The sequence below is a fragment of the Gadus chalcogrammus genome, chromosome 1 (assembly GCF_026213295.1).
Source record: "Gadus chalcogrammus isolate NIFS_2021 chromosome 1, NIFS_Gcha_1.0, whole genome shotgun sequence".
NCBI lineage: Eukaryota > Metazoa > Chordata > Actinopteri > Gadiformes > Gadidae > Gadus > Gadus chalcogrammus.
Genome location: NC_079412.1, coordinates 27507160 through 27526587, shown reverse-complemented (window position 1 = coordinate 27526587; position 19428 = coordinate 27507160). Strand labels below are relative to the sequence as shown.

At 45.3% G+C, this 19428-nt stretch overlaps 1 protein-coding gene across 1 annotated transcript; it reads right to left on the bottom strand.

Annotated features, from left to right (window-relative positions):
* Nucleotides 1–5495: 5495 nt before the first annotated feature.
* On the bottom strand, nt 5496–11459 carry adora1b (adenosine A1 receptor b). The gene is made up of 2 exons (XM_056599541.1): nt 10284–11459; nt 5496–8077 (listed from the first exon to the last, which is right to left on the bottom strand). Exons 1-2 carry the CDS (start codon nt 10622–10624, stop codon nt 7288–7290), a joined length of 1131 nt encoding a protein of 376 aa, XP_056455516.1. The 5' UTR covers nt 10625–11459; the 3' UTR covers nt 5496–7287.
* Nucleotides 11460–19428: the final 7969 nt, after the last annotated feature.

The following is a 19428-nucleotide window of genomic DNA, read 5'->3' as shown; positions in this document are numbered from 1 at the left end:
CTGAGACTATGGAAGCGTACTTGTGAAACATCTCCACCACCAACATTGGGTCAATCAGCTAAAGTTTGCCATGGAGGACTACAGCACTGAATCATGCTGGCCTGGAGCAGCAGACAGGGCTGGCTGTTTCCTTTATCAGATAAGCCTCTTTTAGATGTTTGAGACCATGAGTCATATTAGACCTAGCCTGTTGTTAGTTTCCTTGTTTGTTTCAGCAGACCGGCTGACCGACTTAAAGACATACAACACATATATAATTGATATCAGGTGCCACAGCAGTAGGTATTCATACATATTTTAATTCATTTAAATAGTGCCAATATCCCATTCAACCCTATAATGACCAGTAAGGTAATACTACTGAGAGCTCAATCCCAAAAACATCAGCACTCAGGCTCCCTCTCATCAATATGCTTGCTGTCTTAGCAGCCAATGAAGTTGAGGACCACTGCAGTGCGTCACATTGAATAACTCACTTCCATAATTCGATCCCAATAGGTGAGCAAACTCTGTGACTCTAATGAAACAGGATGTGACAGATAACCAGCAGTGTGTGGCACAAGCTGAGTGTCAGAACCGGTTACGTTGCTTGTCTCACAGTAGATCCTTAACCGTAACAAATGTCTTGAAATTATAGAGGGGATTGATGGTGGAGGTTCCTCAAAATGAGATTACGCAAACTTTTTATCTGAACCAAAGAAGGGGTGGATTCCACTGTGGGACACATCAAGACTACAACTGCTGAGGACCGTGGCCCCCGAGGCCAGGGACCGTGGCATGGACTTGCTGGCTACAGATGTGTGTGGCTGTCGGGGCTTTATGGAAAGCTGCCTCCTACTAATGCAGTTAAAGGCTAATGTCTACCAGGCAACAGTGGTTGGGTTTATGGGTGTGGTCATGGGGGGACTGATCATGCTGCAGTGAACAATATTATTGAAAAGTCAACTGTGGATGTTTGGTTGAAACAACGCCTTCATGACTTATTTTAAGAAATCCTATTTAAAGAGCTGTCTTAAAACATCGACATAAATCTGTTTTGTGTCACGCAGATGAGCACAAGGAAAATATAGAACAGCGCATTGGACACTTATCTTGCAATCTTAGCCTCGGGACAACAGACCTGCAGGCCCGAGTAGAACGGCAGCATAGCAGGGATGGATAGCAGAGATAATAAATCATAATGTGTATGTGTATGTGCCTGTGCCTGTGTGTCACTGGAGACTTTAAAAATGGATCCAGGAGTGGAGAAAAAAGGGGAAAGAAAGATGGGAACTTCCCCCTTCCCTTTAAGGACAGACTGCTGATAGTAGGAAGCTGGGGACGTTAGTCAGGCTCAGCATGTTCTGGTATGTTGATGCAGCAGACTCATTCACATCTTTGTACGCAGTAACAAATCCATACGTAAGGCCTAAGCCACAGGGACGCATGGCTAGCTGCAGCGTGTACCGTCGTGAAGGGTCGCTTTTAGGGAGGGGGGTCACTTGGGGGGCGGGGATTATCCCGGATAGGATCCTTTTTATGTGTAACAAGTTATATTCTGATGCTTTTTGATTAGCTCTGGAGCCTTATTTATATTCAAAGAATATGTCTCTATGATTGAAAATTGTAAATGTCTAACAATTAAAATGTCCATAACAGGAAACACTTACCATGCTAAAGTAAGTACCAGACTAAACAAAAAATGCTTGTATTTATGTGACCATAGTTTATTGGATTATAACATCTTATTTCACTCTCGGACACAAACACACGCACACACACACACACACACACACACACACACACACACACACACACACATACACACACAATACAGTTTATGCAATCTACTGCAATAGGAGGCGCTGCCTGCGTGCAACCAACAGGTCGGAGGCATCTGCCAGCCCCATGGGTCATTAGCGGGAAGACTATGATTTTCCTGGAATGCCCACCAAACTGCTTGCTCCATCCCTTAGCATTGTCATCGTCTGTGGTCACACGTTGGTTGATTCGGTCGCAGTTGTTTTTCGATGGAATCATGTTTTGAAAGCACTGCTGGACCAGCAGCACTTGGATGAGACACAACTTACCTTTAGATTTTCCTTTAAACTTGACCTGCCCTGATATATAATATCCTTCAGCGCTGTATCAGAACTACAGTCTGTTAGCTGCTTCAATCTACAACCACAGGGTGTTAAATGACCCGAGAACCACACTAAACTAGAAACCTAGGAATCTGGATATCTCTAATAAAACCACAGGCCTCAGTTCAAACAGCCCACTGCACTTGTGGACAATAGCAATATAGTGTGGCGCGATCATCTTCTAATCAGGACCTGTGAGAGAAGTTAATGAGGGAGACAGTGGAGCACCTGGGGTTCTCTCTCTCTCTCTCTCTCTCTCTCTCTCTCTCTCTCTCTCTCTCTCTCTCTCTCTCTCTCTCTCTCTCTCTCTCTCTCTCTCTCTCTCTCTCTCTCTCTTTCAGTTATGTGATCTAATTGATGTACTCTTCTGAATATTGAAGAATTATTTGAGGATCTAAGTAGGGCCTTTTGGGCGGCAATCGAAAGACTAGAAATCTCTCTCTCTCTCCCTCTCTCGCTCTCTCTCTATCTCTCTCTATCTCTCTCTCTCTCTTGGCACTGAGCGTATTTTTTTATCAAACCATGCAACCACATGGCTTCCCAGCAGGGGGCGGTCTGTCACTAACGCTACGAGCTTCAGCCGAGTCAGACAAAGAAAAACGAAATTTGCCAAAAGTTAAAGCAGAAACTGATTCAACCCCATCCCCATCAATGAAGCTAAATCTGCTTTTGTAAACTACTTCTACAAGGCTGCTTTTCAAATTTCTTATTCTTTCGTAATTATCTTCAATAAACAATTTCTTTACAAAGCACAACCAGTGTAGATTTACATGTGACACTCTACTTACCAGTTTGTGGCCATAATTCCATGCTGACGCCTGAAAATGCAATATCGAGACTGACCTTATTTTCAAAGTCATGTTCTGTTAATAATTAATGTGTGTGTGTGTGTGTGTGTGTGTGTGTGTGTGTGTGTGTGTGTGTGTGTGTGTGTGTGTGTGTGTGTGTGTGTGTGTGTGTGTGTGTGTGTGTGTGTGTGTGTGTGTGTGTGTGTGTGTGTGTGCGTGCGTGCGTGCGTGCGTGCGTGCGTGCGTGCGTGCGTGCGTGTACGGGCGCGCGCACGTGTTCGTACATGAGAACAAAAAACTACAATTGACTTGAATTATCCATATCATCTATTTAAGAGCCAACAGTGAATCACAACGACATTTCATTTTGCGTGTAGGACAGAAAATAACCATTTCGGAAAACTTGACAGTAAACAAAAGAAGAAAAAAGTGTTTTGGATTTCATGAAGGTGTTTTTTTTCCCACAGAATTGATCTGCAACGTCATTGTATATTGTATTGTTGTATCGTGTAAATTTTTTTTTTCTATTGCTGTAGTTTATTGTTGCATCTACTTTTAGTATGTTTCCAAATATATTATTAGGATGGTTCATTTTCATATGACTGTATTGTATTAAAGTGGTTGTGTTTATAATGGGTCGTTGTTTGTTTGTATTGTTTCGTCGTCGTGTTGTTCTGTTCTGCTATATTGTTGACATCGTTGTGTTTGTGTGTGTTTTATTGCCCTCTCCTACAGTCAGTGTTGTCATGTCACGCCATCTGACACGGGCCCCGACCCCCAGGCACCTGACCCCCCCCCCCCCCGAGCAGTGCCCCCTGGAGCCCTGTCCACTTGGCTATTCATGACCTGTGGTCCGGCAGGTAGATGAGACTACTCGTCCATTTTTAATGCCAGAAGCCCTCCAGCGGGGCATAAATATCCATCTCTCCCCCCTAAGCCTGACCAGGCGGGGGCATGCCTTTGTGGACAGCGCGGCGGCATTGCCAAATGGTGAGAGGAAGCGATTCAACCGAGAGGAAGGAGAAAAAACAAAGGGGTACTTAAGATGTTTAGATCAGGTGGACACGTCCAGCAAATAGGCCACCCTTTAAGCCTCGTCAGATGAGATTCTTTGAAATCCTCTTTGAAAACAGCACATCGCTATGTATTCCTAGATTGTTCAGTCAACTCGCGGGCCGATTCATCTCAGAGACGGATGGGTCTAAGCCAGACGACGTACCTGCGCTGCACGATGTGAATTTTAAATGTTGGGCGGAGACTCCTTCCACTGGCAAAGCCCCCTCCGGGAAGCGCTATCACCCCAAGGTCGTGGAGTCCTTGGGAGGGGGGGGGGGGGGTCGCGTCTGGAAGGGTCACCTCCGCCGCTCGCCTTGAGATAAACACATTGAAGTTGGCTCTAGATCGTTTTAAGTTCTTATCTGAACTCACTCCCTCAACACATACCCCTGTTTTGCCCGGAAATCGAGGTCGACTGGCAAGCAACCGTTTGAGAAAAATAACATTCACACGTGAAATGCTGACTTTTTGCATGTAAACACATCTGGGATATCAGACCGGGATAATTGATTTGAATAGGCCATTTGGGTGGCCTTGCATGGTATTAAGGTACAATATGTCTGGTGTGTTTCCTGTGGTATTGATTCAAGGGTGGCAACATATGAAAGATGAGACTAAAAAGATTGCAATGATGACGGGCTATTCGATATCCAGTCCCCTAGTAGAGAGAGAGAGAGACACACACACACACACACACACACACACACACACACACACACACACACACACACACACACACACACACACACACACACACACACACACACACACACACACACACACACACAAACTCACAGAAAGAAACCGAGATAACGAGAGAGAGGAGGAGGAGAGGAGTTAGCACTTTATACTCAGTACAGTTTGTCCAGAAACTACTGGTGTCCTGTAATTATTCAACAGAATGTATATTCTCAGAGAGGAGACACAAGCAGTTTTATCTCAGAAACACACACTATGTTGCCCAGACCCAAGGTAGGAACAGTAATAGGAATTCCAGGGGTCTGCTGAGGCCATCGTGCAGGCACCAATACAGTTGGGATTGCTTAGCCTTACTCAAGCTTTGTGGTCTCAGGATTTGAATGAAGCTGCACCATAGCATTTATCAGCCGACACCCAGGGTATGCATGGTAATACAGATGGAAAGGAATCAAATTGTCCCTTTGATCACTGTAAGGAAAGCGAAGGCAAGTTTGCGTTTGTTCATTTGCATTGTATCGCAGTTTGCACAACAACATTTTCATGAGATCTTTTCATGGAAATGATGCTGGAAGCTATCCCTTGTTGCATTTTGCCTCATGCATTGTTAAGTTTTAACCTCCGCTGCTCAAATTATGCATGCTTATGTACATCTTCCGGCCAATGCGCTTAATTTCGAACTGGTCGATTTCGCACACTGACGTATTATTGAACATCAGACCTTTAAATAGCATCTGGTGTGTTATTTAGAAGACAGAATCAATCCAAGCAAGATATCAGACCTCACCATGGGAAGGGAAACCAAGTCAATTGACCCGGAAAGGGCAGAAACAAATGGCACATACATGCAATGCATTAAGTAGTAAAGCACTCTTGGTACTGTGGAGGGAAAAAAATCTTTTCATTTTATCTTTATTCATTCACTTTTACCCTCAAGTGTGCTATGTACAGGACAACCGGCCTTGATACTTAATGAGCCCGTCAAGATACATACAGTGTGACTTGCATGAACGATTCTTGTTTCTGACAATATGTAAAATCGATATAATCTCAGCATTAGGGCTTCTGTGTTCACTGTAACTCCACAGAAAAGCATTGACAACACAGTTGTCAAGGACAGCTAAAACTGGCCTCAGGGATTGTTACTCAGTTTGCGAAAACATCTGTGTTGACGCTCTCACCAGTTTCAAAACCACAGAATGAAACTTTACATCCTTTGCATTTTTGCCATTAAAGTACAAAATAAAAGGTAAATGTCTTTGTCTGATGACACACGCTTTGCGTTCTGTACATTGATGATATAGCACTGTTGTAAAGATGGTCACAATGTCAACTATTTTTGAACATGAGTACACCAGAAAACTAAGCATCCAGGCTATGGATGCCTCGTTTCCCAGAAAAATGTCCTACTCAGGATGAAAGGAAATTGCAAGCTCCCTCAGATAACAGTTTGCAATTCACACTGAATTATGGTGGTGCTTCTGTGAACATGTGTATGTGCGCACTGTGCATGTATATGTGTGTGTGTGTGTGTGTGTGTGTGTTTGTGTGTGTCGATGTGTATGTGTTTGAGTGCTTTGTGCGTGTGTTTTGCACATGCACAGTTTTGCTTGTACGTTGGTGCATCTGTAAACATTTAGTGCAACATTTTTCAGAAGCGTAGCTTTGATCCCTCCCTCTATACACAGAACGTATGCTCAGACACAGCCTCTGAGAGAACATTGTATGTCCATTGTCCATACCTCACAGTTGTCCACTCTGCACCTGAACCCAGCTACTGGTAAACGGTGGGACTCAAACCCCCAGATAATAATAATAGAAGAGGGATTCCAAAGTCCCGTTGTCAGCACATCTCTTTGTCCCAGTTGGCTCTTCCAAGGATGGTTCACCGTCCGCCAGGTAGGGGCCCACAAGGCCTCTGGGGCCCCTGAAGGATGCGAGGAGGATGCTCACAGCACGCCACAGAAACAGTCTTTTGCTACAGTATTAGAAGTTACATGATCATTACATTCATATTTCTTCAGCCATTGACAGTTCAAACCAGCACTCACGTTTGTGTAGCGAGACAGATCTTGTCTATCACCACTACAATAGGTTGTAAATTAATCCCTGTTGCAAATCCCATCATCTTGTGTTAATACGATCTTGAATCCGGATACAGAACAATAACATTCATATACATTGCACACTATGTAATGGCCACATGGACGAGTTGACATTATATACAGAAGAAAAAACCTTGTAGATAAAGATAACAAATGTCCTAAAGTCTAAGTCTAAAATGGACACCTTATCGTCAAAGAGAGGTGCATTATTGCAAATTAATGTATACCCTCATTGCCATAGTTGTTGCACTCCTGCTCAAATCACAATCTCCCTCCTTGTCTTCCACTCTTTTGTACCGTCAAACACACTAACACACACATTCCGCGTGTATAGTGTAGATACACAATTCATATATTGTTAAACTGCTAGGCGCCAATGTCATGCTCGTAGTCTGTGACTATTTAGCATCCAAGCATTTTGGAGGTTGGACCGACTCCTTCCCCTCACGGGAATACATCCAGCGTGAGAGGGCATCCAAGTAACGCATCATCACCCGACCGGGATCCCCGCTGGCCACCTTACACAGAGTTATGCTCCAGTATGGACAGTGCTTGCTTAGGGCCCAGCTCCAGCGGGTGTCGGGGGGTTGGCGACTGTGGTTTCGGGGGACCGTTGTTTGGCATGTCCTTGAGCAGGAGCGGTGGCGGGGGCGCGGCCGCCTGCCTCGGGTCTGGCTCCGGCATCTCCTTCCTCTCGCTGGCCTGCATCTCCAGCGCCGACACATCCTTGCAGCAGAAGTACTGCTCCCAGATCTTCTGGAAGGCGGTGCGGAACTTCTTGATGCGGAAGGCGTAGACGATGGGGTTGACGGCGGAGTTGCCGTGCGTGAGGAGGATGGCGATGTAGAGGAGGAACATCGGCGTCTGGCACTGGGGGCAGAACAGCGTGATGCAGTTGAGGATGTGGAGCGGCAGCCAGCTGACGGCGAAGAGGAAGAGCACCAGGGCCAGCGACTTGGCTAGGTTGAGCTCCTTGTCGTAGTACTTGTGGGGGTCCGAGTGGCCGCCGGCGCCCTTCTTCTTGTTCAGGTGCTTGTGGATCATGTAGAAGATCTCGGCGTAGATGACCAGCATGAGCAGCAGCGGGGGCAGGACCCAGCCGAAGAAGTTGAAGTAGACCATGTAGTCCATGCTGATGACGTTCTCGAACTGGCAGGTGATGACCAGGTCGGGGCTGATGGAGCCGTTCTCCCGGAGGCCCGAGAGGTTGTTCCAGCCCAGCATGGGCGTCAGGCCCACGATGAAAGCCACCGTCCAGCAGAGGACCACAGCCAGGCCAGCCCGCCGAGGGGTCACCACCCTGCGGTAGCTGCATGGATGACAGGACAAGGCAAAGGCTCAGTCGTGCATCGCACCGGGCATCCTTCTTATATTACCACTACGAGGAAAATCCTTATCGAGACATTGAATGATCTTCACGTTCTTCACTCGTTTTATCGTTTACAAAACCAACCAACGTTTTTCATATCATGAAATATAAATCTGCATTTTAATTATATATAGACGATTTTGCCCATTATATTTGGTGATGAGATAAATTGTTCATTGTTGTGCACAATGGACAAGATGCTGATGCATATCTCATGATATGATAATGATATGATATAATATAGTGCAGACGTGGCATTGTTCCTAATAGATTCATCTTGAAGAGAAAATTGCTTCCCTGCATGCTCCCTCCAAAACTCAAACTAAAGCACATCTTAATATCTTGATAACCTCAGATCCCCTGACAGCCTCAAGCCTCTGATCATGCTACAGCCCATTATACAGAGCGTCTGACCATCGCCCACCAACTCCCACGACTTCACGCCAATGAACCAAGCAGAGGCGAACACACAGGCGGCAGCGAGCGGTGAGCAGAGTTTCCCGTCGGCCCTCTGGCCTTTCCATTCCTAACCCTGGTCTCATAGGTCGTCTTGCCGGGTCACCGCGGAGCAGCAGCCTTCATTGTGGGCAGAGGCTGTGCGAGGTGAAAGTGTCAATGCTCTACTTCCCCATATAGAGAGAGCTGATGACTGATGGCTAGGGGATGATGCAGAGGGTCTGTAGTCTGTTGGCCTCTGTCGCCTAAATCAATTCGAGGTTAACCAAAGGGAAAATAAACAAGAACAGGATGTGTTTTCAGACCGCTGATGCTCAGTAATTATAGGTTTAACATAATTACATTTAACATTTAACATAGCCTTTGCGTCTCCACGGGCTGCACGGTGAAGCCACTGTATGGTCTAATAACTACTTGATTAAAACAATGATTAGACATTACAGTCTTATGAAAGGCCCTGATTCTGAAGTAGCACAACACAATTATTCTGATAATGAGCCACAGGACCGCGGAGAGGGGGAACATTGGTGACACTGTGATGTGCACCACACGGGACTGTTGCAAGGAGACCCAGACTGGGCACACTGCATGGGAGCGCTGTGAAACCAGTAAACACACACTGTTGTCATAGGAACACATGCTGGGGGTGAACGATCCATGCCAATATCTTATCAAGCAGGACGAATGACGAATCGCCACTGCACAAGGCTCGCGTGTCAAGACCTTTGTACTAATTTGCGAGAGAGAGAGAGAGAGTGAGTGAGAGAGAGGAGGGAGACAACGTGTGTGTTAATATGCAGATATTCTATTAATATAAGAAATGTGAATAATCATTCCCTGACATGAGTACATTTATCCAAAACAAAAGGGAATAACAAGGATTGGCAGCATTAGCAGATGGGTTGTAAATTCATTGATGGGTTGTAAATGACAATCTAGCACATTTTACATTGAAGACATTTTTTAATCCTCAGATATCCAAACAGACAAATGCTGCAGCATGTATAGCCTCACAATTTGATCCCAAAGATTTCCTCAACATAAATTCTTAAATGGCAAATTACTATTGATATCAGCATGCAAATACAATGCCCATCGTCTGTTACCTGCCTCACTCCCAGATCTCAGCTGGTTCCCCTGCTCTGCTCTCACCCCGGCGGTCGGTATATTTGAATAGAAAATAAAAACACTTTGCTCTCATTGAATGACCATATTTAGTGCAGAGGCACACTTCTAAATACATGACCAAAGATGGACATTTTCTCTGCCAACTAAATTATTTTGATCTACCCATGCTCTGGTGTGCTGTCCCGTCAGCAATGTAGAGGGAAACAGATCACCATGTAACTTACATGGTGCCCCTGTGTGCCCCTACCACACAGACAGATGACACCCTTGAGAACATCTGTGCCAGGGAACACATACTAGGACATTCAACTTCTCAGAGTCACCATGACTTACCAACACCATCCTCTCCACAAGCACAACCATCACCGCAGTCATAGTCGTCAGCCTCAGCACCAACATTGTTTTAACGACCTGGCCGCCTCCATTCACAAACAATCAGGGGGGAATTCCTTATTATCCAGAAACGGTTTACTTAAGTGTAGTTAATATACCGGAATGCATGGGCTATCAGGATTATTAGGGTGAATGAAAGTTGTGACCTACTGACAGTATACGTATTTACCTGGTTGGGATCTTGACCCTGAGGTAGCGGTCGACCGCTATGGCCAGGAGGGCAAGGATTGAACTTTGGGTGAGCACGAGCACCGTGCACGCCACGAGCAAGCAGCTGTAAAAGTGGGTTTGGAGTCCGATGCTGATTGTTATAGCTAAAGGTATAACGAGGGCGCCCACCGCGATGTCCGCCAGAGCCAGAGACACGATAAAACAAAACGTGGTATCTCGCAACGATCTATTAATTTTCACCGCCCACACCACCATCACGTTCCCCACAACAGAAGTGACTGCGATAGCCACCTCCATTCCGATGTAGAGCAACTGTGCTGGGGAGAATGGCTCTGGCATGTTCACGGATGATGCTGGCCTTGATGGGAAACAAATTGATTCCACACACAAAAAAAAACGACCAGGCAATCGTTCCGCACTCCGAAGTTCCGAATTCACAACACCAAACCTAGGCGCTGCAATCCACGTTCGTTTGGGGATGTCGCCAAAGTTGAACTATAGGAATCCATTGGGTAGGCTACCACGTTGGAATATTTCGGAGAATATTCAACCAAATTGCAAGCCAGAAATACAATTATGTATAAATACAATTGTTCTTCATGGAAGCAGGTGCCGTTCTCCTGCGGCTATGGTGCGCTATCCCGTTTTGTGGTGTGCTGCTGCGACCGCCAACTCCCCCCGCTTCAGACAGAGCCATGCTTACGCGCGGGGTCCATGCATCCAACAGAGGTGTGCTTCGGTCTGTCTTCGAATTGATGTATCCGGTCCCAGCTGTTATGTATGCCTAATATAGATTTGGTTTCGTTAACGAAGAAGCCAACTCTATGCTCGGGGCGAAGGAGCGCGCTCCCGGGCTGCATGTGTCCCAGTGAGTCGAGTGTTATTCGCTTTGTGCTCCGAGCACTGTCCATACACACGGAAATGTCTTCATGCATGCGTATCAGCAAGTTATCTCTGATATCTATCTTGGTAGATCGTGTTCTTTGGTGCGTCTTGCTGGCGAGTGGCGACCATTCAAAAACAAATGCGCAGGACCGTCCCGTTGAAGTCCGGTGGCGCATAGGTGCTATAAAATCACACTTCCTACACTCGGTACGTCATGTTACTTGTGCCTCTCACCTATACCCTCCCTTATGCTTTCTAATCGTTAGATATTTTATTCCTGCTGTTGTAGCCCGTCTCAACACCCACGGGCAGCAAACAACCAATGGAAATACCAAGGACCGTGTTTGCCATATTTCTGCTATGCTTCTTTACAACATTGTGTGGCAAATGTATAACAATGCCACATGTTTTAGTGTTACGGCCAGCCATGGCCTCAACCTAAAATTAGGATATCACAATCGTCTTAGAATCAACATAATTAATGATTATCGATTTAATTGCCTTGTCTTTAAAGATAGGTTAATTGATTGGCCTTTTCTTTAAAGATAGATTAATTGATTGACCTTATCCACCAAGAAGAGGTTAAAGGTCCCATTGCATGAAAATCTCACTTAATGAGGTTTTCTAACATTAATATGAGTTCCCCTAGCCTGCCTAAAGGTGCCTATCGTCCTTCAGTTGCTAAAACTTGTAATTGGTGTAAAACGAGCACTAGGTATCCTGCTCGCATTTGAAAAAATGGAAGCTGAGGCGCGCTGATTTGGAATGTGGTCCCATATGTCGTCATAAGGGGCCAAGTTACCTCCCCTTTCTCTGCCTTACCCGCCCAGAGAATTTGGCCCGACAATGAGCTATGACTGTGCGAGCCACACATTTGTTATCTTCTTTGTTATTTGGATAACCGTTCTGCTGTTGGTGTTACGGCACATAACCAATGGCGGTTCTACACGGGGGCCAGTGCCCCTGTAGACATGTCTGTGCCCCCCCCCGTGCTGACCAATAAAACAATTATGATTTGAATGATTTTACAGAACTAATGCGATGCATCATTCTACACGTGGAAATTAGAGCGCCGCACCCAAACAACGTGCTGCTGTTGCTCGATAAATGAAGATAGTGACTACTCTTGGAGATAGGAAGCAAGTTTTATCCTGTTGCAAGAGTCGAAGCTAAGCTAAACGATTTCATTTCGTAAGAGACTTATTGTTCTCGCACATAACCGTGTTGATGTAGTTCCTCACACTGATGATGAAATTAAGTTACTTAATCATATCTTAGCTAACTCATCGAAGCAGAAGCAGTGGTCCAAATGTCAGTATCCTTGCTAGGTCTAGGCTACACAATGTTGTGGTGTTAACCACGTATTTCATCCGTTTTGGCTGCGCCATTGAGATAGCAAATACATTTGAGCAAAGAGTAGTAGGCTATCTGCCCGTGTTAAGTAGGGAGCGATGGTTATTCAACGAAATCGAATGCAAGCCCCTACATTTATTTTCTTTTTTTTCTTCGATTTTAAAGTAAAATATAATTTATAATCTTTAAATAAAAAAGTGTGCCTTTTTTTTGTGCCCCTCTCATTAAACACTGGCCCCTCCTTGGCCCCCCTAGTAAAATGTGTCCAGAAATGCCACTGCGCATAACACGTTGTTTCTTTGGCGTCTCTGGTATTTCCACAACGAGACTGTAGTAGGTGTTATCTCAGCCATGGTTGAGAAGGAATTGGGGGAAAGGAACTTTGACTCCCTGTAGTACATGAACTGAGAAAGGGATTGTTTCCCGCGATTGTCTCCCGCCGGAGCCCCGTTGCCTGCCACCCACTGCCTGCCGCCCGCTGCCGCAAGGCACCACCGCCGCGAAGCACCACTGCCCGGTAGCCGGCAGCGGGCAGCCGGCAGCGGGAAGCCGGCAGCGTGCGGTTCAGTCTACTTCAGATTGATGTGGAAGTGGAAGAACCAGAGACGTCGGAGAATCCGACGCAGTCGTTTGCGATTCATATTATCGTCTGGAGGCACACACAGCTTTTGGCCCTGATAATATTTATTATATGATATAGATGTACTTCTTCTTCAAATACTATGTTAGGGGCCCACTAATATATATACTAAAGCATCCATAAAGTAGCATGCCATGGGACCTTTAATAAAACGCCTGCCCTCTCTCCAATTTTGGGTTTTCTGATTCTCCACAAGCCAAAAAAATAGACTACTAACTAAATATCAAACATTCCAATGATGTTTCATTGCCATGGGATGCTTCATGTACAATAATTAGAGACGGGAGACATTGGGTCCCCAGTCTGACACATTCAAGTCGCCAAAGAAGGCAAGGCTAGGCAGGGCAACTTTATTTATATAGCACTTTTCATACACAAGGCAGAATCAAAGTGCTTCACATATAAACAGTGTCATACAATAAAATAAAATAATAGGTAAGTAAAAGAAAAACATATGCAGAAAATAGAATGTTAAAAAGGCATTTTAGTATTAAAATAGAAAATAAAGGCAAAGTTATTTAGCAGAAAGTCTTCAGTCTTGTTTTAAAGGTGCTCAGAGTTGGGGCAAGTCTTAAATCCCCTGGGAGTTTATTCCAGCTATTTGTTGCATAGTAACTAAATCCTGCTTTCCCATGTTTTTGTGTTTACTCTGGGGATAATTAACAGATTGTCTCGGGAGCTTCTTAGTGGTTCTAAAAGGCTGATTTAGTGGAAGCATATCAGTTAAATATTTTGGGCCTAAACCATGTAGGGATTATAGGTAAGCAACATGATTTTAAAATCAATTCTCTGACTTACAGGAAGCCAATGTAACGATTTCAGAATTGGTGTAATATGATCAAATCTTTTGGTCTTTGTTAGAACTCTAGCAGCAGCATTCTGAACAAGCTGAAAGCTTCCTCAGAGTTTGTTTTGGGAGACCTGTAAGGAGACCATTGCAGTAAATCACGCTTACTAGTGATAAAGGCATGTCCAAGTTTTTGTAAGTCTTCGGTGGACATGAGCCCTCTAAGTCTTGCTACATTTTTAAGGTGATAATATGCAGATTTTGTACTGATTGGATGTGACTGTCAAAATGTAAATCTGAATCCATGATAACCCCTAGATTTCTGGCTTGATTGAGGTTTTCAGGGACAGAGAGTGAAGGTGTTGGGTTACTAAAGCCTTTCCGTTTTAGAACCAATACAATTATCTCTGTTTTGTCCTCATTAGTTGAAAGGAAATTTCGGCACATCCATTCCTTCACTTGCTCAATGCACTGGCACAGCAGATCTATGGGCCGATAGTCATTTGGTGATAGCGATACATAGATTTGCGTGTAATCAGCATAGCAATGATGGTCAATATTGTTATTTTGCATGATTTGCCCCTAGTGGGGAGCATGTAGATGTTGAATAAAGAGGGTCATAAGATCGAACCTTTTGGGACTCCAAATGTCACCTTGGTTGATTCTGATACAAAGTCGGCAATGGAAACAAAGTAGTTCCTATTTTGTAGGTAGGACCTTAACCAATTTAAGACAGTGCCTGAAAGCCCCACCCAGTTTTCTAACCTTTTCAGAAGTAATGTATGGTCTGCAGTGTCGAATGCAGCACTGAGGTCAAGTAGCATTAGTATTGAGGTTTTGCCAGAGTCTGTGTTAAGACGGATGGTCGTTTACAACTTTAATAAGGGCGGTCTCAGTGCGGTGTAGGGGTCGAAATCCTGATTGGAAGGTGTCATAGCAACCAGTTGATGCCAGGAAGTGATTTAGTTGCTGGAGGACAACTTTCTCAATGATTTACTTAGGAAAGGTAGATTCGATATTGGTCTGTAGTTGTTAATATAGAGGCATCTAGGCTTCCGCTTTTTTAAAAGGGGTTTAATACTGCAGTTTTCAAAGCTTTTGGGAAATTGCCTGACTGGAGAGAGTTGTTAACTAGAAGAGTAAAGGGGGGACCTTCCCCTGTGGTTTGGGGGGCTCAGCCCTACACTCTACAGGGTATCTTTCAATATATTTTATCTGTTGAAATACTGGCCGATTTGTCCATTATTTATTCTCTGGTCTTCATCCGTGACGCTTTGATGGGTCCTATTCCAGTCTGACTCCCTTCCGCTCATGTGCAAAATGCCTAATCCTCGATTTGTGTTTGTTTAACCCTTAAAGCCTCAACCAGTATGAATAATTGAGTGCTCATGAATATCATCACTGCATTGGGATTGTGAATCTACAATTCCAGAGGTGTTGTCCTGGCCTGTAGTCAAAGACCTCCACAGGGCATGGACCCCATAATGTTATTGCACGGTTAGAGAGACAGAGAGACAATCTCTCTCTCTTTCTCTCTCTCTCTCTCTCTCTCTCTCTCTCTCTCTCTCTCTCTCTCTCTCTCTGTGTATCTCCCTCCCCTCCCCTCTCTCTCTCCATATGGGTGGGTGTGTTTTCTCTGGCATCCATGCAGGTTGTCCATGTGAGTGGTGTGTATCTCAGAGGAGCGGAGGCCACAGATGCTACTGATTATGTGTGGTGTGGACTTACGTAACAACAAGGGGGAGTGTTTCGGGTTGGTTGGGCACTGGGCTTCTGATCTGATATGGCATGGGATCTATTGTGAGAACCAATCACTGAATGCACACACTCATTCACACTTTAGTCTTTTTCCAATGGGTTCAGGGGACTAAAATGCAGCCTAATGTTATTATTTACGCTCAGAGCCCGAGATCTTCATCCTGTAAAACAAGATTTGACATTTGTAAATGCATATTTTTTAAATCCCGTAATCCTCTTCTGCTTTTACAAGAGATTTGCATATTCCTCCTCTTAAGAAATGTTCAGTTCCTAATATACAAAAAATGACCATATTAATGAGGAAAGTCCACTTTTAGAGCTGATAAAAGCCCGCTGGGGCTAAATAGCCTGCTGAGGCTTAACTTCTTGCTTCAGCCAGGTCTCCACAGCTCTCTATTTATTTATATCATAAGATTAGACCAGGTATGACGGCAGTAAAACATTTACAGAATCGTACAAATCAAACATTAACGATAGGATATTCCTATCAGGATGAAAAGTGGAATGTCAGGAATGTATAAACAATCAAATTGATTGACAAAATAATAGCAACTAAAATGTATAAAAATGTATAAATACAAATACTTGCAAGATGGACCGTGTATATTTTGTGGGTATACAACCTTGGGTTGTTTACACACTAGCCTCTCGAGAACATCTTGATCTCTCCAGGTCCCACTCGGTTCCCCTCTGCATATCAGTCTGGCCTCCAGCCTGCCGAAAACCTCCCAAAAAAACCAAAATGATAGATCTGATAAGCTGGTGGTTTATTTTAACAACATAAGGCCAACGCCCATGTTTCAAAATCAATTGCTGCCGAGCCAAGGCCAGACAAATTTCTTCGTTTCAAAAACCCAACCTTGAATATCTGGATGGTCCCAGGCTGGTTCCACGCGGGATTAGGATCGCAAATCAGAAGAAGAAGAAGAAGAAGAAGAAGAAGTAGTGGGTTGTAGTGCTAAGCTATAGCGTAGGCTCCCTGGCAAGCACGCTTGTGTTTGATGTGTGATGACGATTCTGAGACTCCTTGGCAGCGCGTGTGCGTGTGATGACGATGGCAGGTCCACTGCCAGTACACAATTCACTCCCCCCCCCCCCCCCAACAAGGATGTTGCCAGGCCGACGGGAGGCTGCCGTCACACACGGCGAGGCAGTGACCGTGGAGTGTGAAGGCCCCGCGGAGGTCAGCCAGCATTCTGCAGCACCCGATAGAAGCCATATGGTGCTCTCTGTTTGACTGGCAAGAAGCGTCCGTTTTGAGCCACGCTTAGTCGTTCACCGAGCAGGGATAGAATCCATCAGAACACCGCTCCCTCGAGAGGGCGGCGCACTCGGGTGAGTATTTTATTTTTTTCCTCCAGGGGATTATTTCTTCAGCAGAAAAACGGTGGTTCCCTCCCCGTACAGCCTTCCCATGACAGCCCATAATTGAACTCAAATTCAATTACTTTTTATATAGTCCCGCTTACAATCTCACTCCCACGTTTTCTGGTGTTGCCACGCCTCGGGGCCCTGGAGGGGCCCGGGCAGCGCCGAACAAGCAATCGAAGGCTGTTTTCATTCTGTCCCCTGTCCTCTTTGAGCGGCTCCTGAGTCACCAGAGCAGGGGTCTGGGATCAGCACAGCACGCCCACCACTACCCCTAATGGTTCTGCTTCTTGTTCACAGGCAAGTAGGGAATTCTAGTGAGTGCGGGGGAAAGTGTATATCACATCTCCCTGACACATTCACGTTCAGTTTCTCCTTTTTATTCCTTCAAAGCCTTGCTTTGCCTTGCTCAGCCGGTACAAGTGTGGGAAATTCACATTCTCAAACGGGTCTATTGCTTTTACTGCCCTTTACTTTGAAACCCATGAAAAACATGAAAATATGTCCAGAGAGTAAACATGGGTAAACAACAGCAAACAGTTTATTCCTGGGATAATAGAAAGTTAACAGGAAGGCATACAGGTTCACTATGTGTCATGGATCACTTCTGTACAGCTCGAAAGAGGTTGCCATTTATGAGTGACCGCATCAAAAACGCATCGACGGAGTGGGAGTTCCCAAATGGCTCGAAATGAATGCACGCCTTCCTTCATGATGGAGAATTGCCTGGTGCATGTGCACGGCTATAACCCATTCACACAAGCGGAGCCTGTAAAAACAAATCAACCCCTGGAACTTGCTGTACTATAAGAGTGCATTAAAGCAGTAACAGCTCTGACGAAGTTCCACATAGGTTCCACCTACGTTCCCCCCGGGGAGCAGAGATCAAACGCTACCTCTTATCCTCTCTCTCTCTGTCTCTCTCTTTCTCTCTCTCTCTCTCTCTCTATCTCTCTCGTCTCTCCTCTCTCTCTCTCTCGCTCGCTCTCGTCTCTCTCTATCTCTCTCTCTCTCGTTCTCTCTCTTCTATCTCTCTCCCTCTCATCTCTCTCTACCTCTCTCTCGCTCTCTCTCTCCTCCCCCGTCTCTCTCGCTCTATCTCTCATCTCTCCGTCTCCGCGCTCTTCTCCCCCCCCACCTCCCCCCCACCCCCGCTCCCCCCTCCCTCCCTCCCCCCACAACCCCCCCCACCCCAACCCCCATCTCTCTCTCTCTCTCTTTCTCTCTCTCTGGCTCTCTCTCAATATTTGCTCTGTCATTAAAGGAAGAGCGCCAGACAATGGTCTGCTGTGATCCTCTTAGCAGGGCACTGGTCTGCAGACAGCGGTGGCATTATTAAACCATAGCCGCCATTATTAAACCTGACACTGGCACAGCAGGGGAACTGTTCCTTTTCTTTTTCATGGCGCCTTTTAAGGACAACAGTTTAGCTGTCCCATCAAGGTGCCCAACAAGGCAAAACTAAATGTACACCGTTTCTGGGGGCACTCCGGGGAGGAAGCCCTGAATGGAATCCTCCCCCCTGGATATACAGAATCAGGGCAGATAAAGCCGGTAAACTACAACATTTCCATTGAGATTCACCTGAAAGTGATGCATCACAACAGGGCATAATGCACTCAATCTCCTCTTTGTTTTGCACAGATGCTCTCTATTTCTCTCTCGCTCATTCTCTCCACTACCTCTCTCTCACACACACACTCTCGCTCCATCACACTCACTCTCCTCCTCTCTCTATCAGACTCTCAAAAGCCCTCAAAAGACTACTTATTCCACCCTGCTAAAGGCACATTTATTTTCTTGTTTATTTGTTGTATGTTTATTTTTTGTCTGAGGGTGATAAAAAGAGCTCCAAAAAAGCTCCAAAGTATAATTTAATGTACTGATAAATTTTTTCAAGCTAGTGTCAAAGGAATCGTTGATCCATAAAACACAGTATGGTGAACCTATCCATCAACTTGGGAGAGAGACCATACTTCTCTGATACATACACTCCCTAGGTGTGGCTGCTGACCCCTCCCCAGTTATCATGAAGAGGTGCTGCAAATTGATAGTAATTGTAAAAAAAGAGGTCCTGAAGGTGAATTCAATTAAAAAAGGTTCCCACATCCTCCTTAACAGCCTTCCACCATAGGCTGGCTTGATTCCAGATCTATAAATCAGCAGGGAAAACACATTAGACTTCATCACAAGCCAGCACTTTGGCAACCACATCAGTTGCTTAAAGTTGCAGTATCTGTCCCCGTATGCTCATGGGTGCTTCAAGCGTGACACTCCGGCCATTAACGCCCACAACTGCTGTCTGTCGTTCACTCATCAGCTGTGGCTGACGAAGTTCAAGACAAACAATGG

Bases quoted from the DNA above. Each gene is read 5' to 3' on its own strand.
- adora1b (XM_056599541.1), bottom strand. From the start codon at position 10,624: ATGCCAGAGCCATTCTCCCCAGCACAGTTGCTCTACATCGGAATGGAG. The intron at 8,078-10,283 runs GTAAATACGTAT...TCATCCATGCAG, and splicing joins AGGGTCAAGATCCCAACCAG to CTACCGCAGGGTGGTGACCC.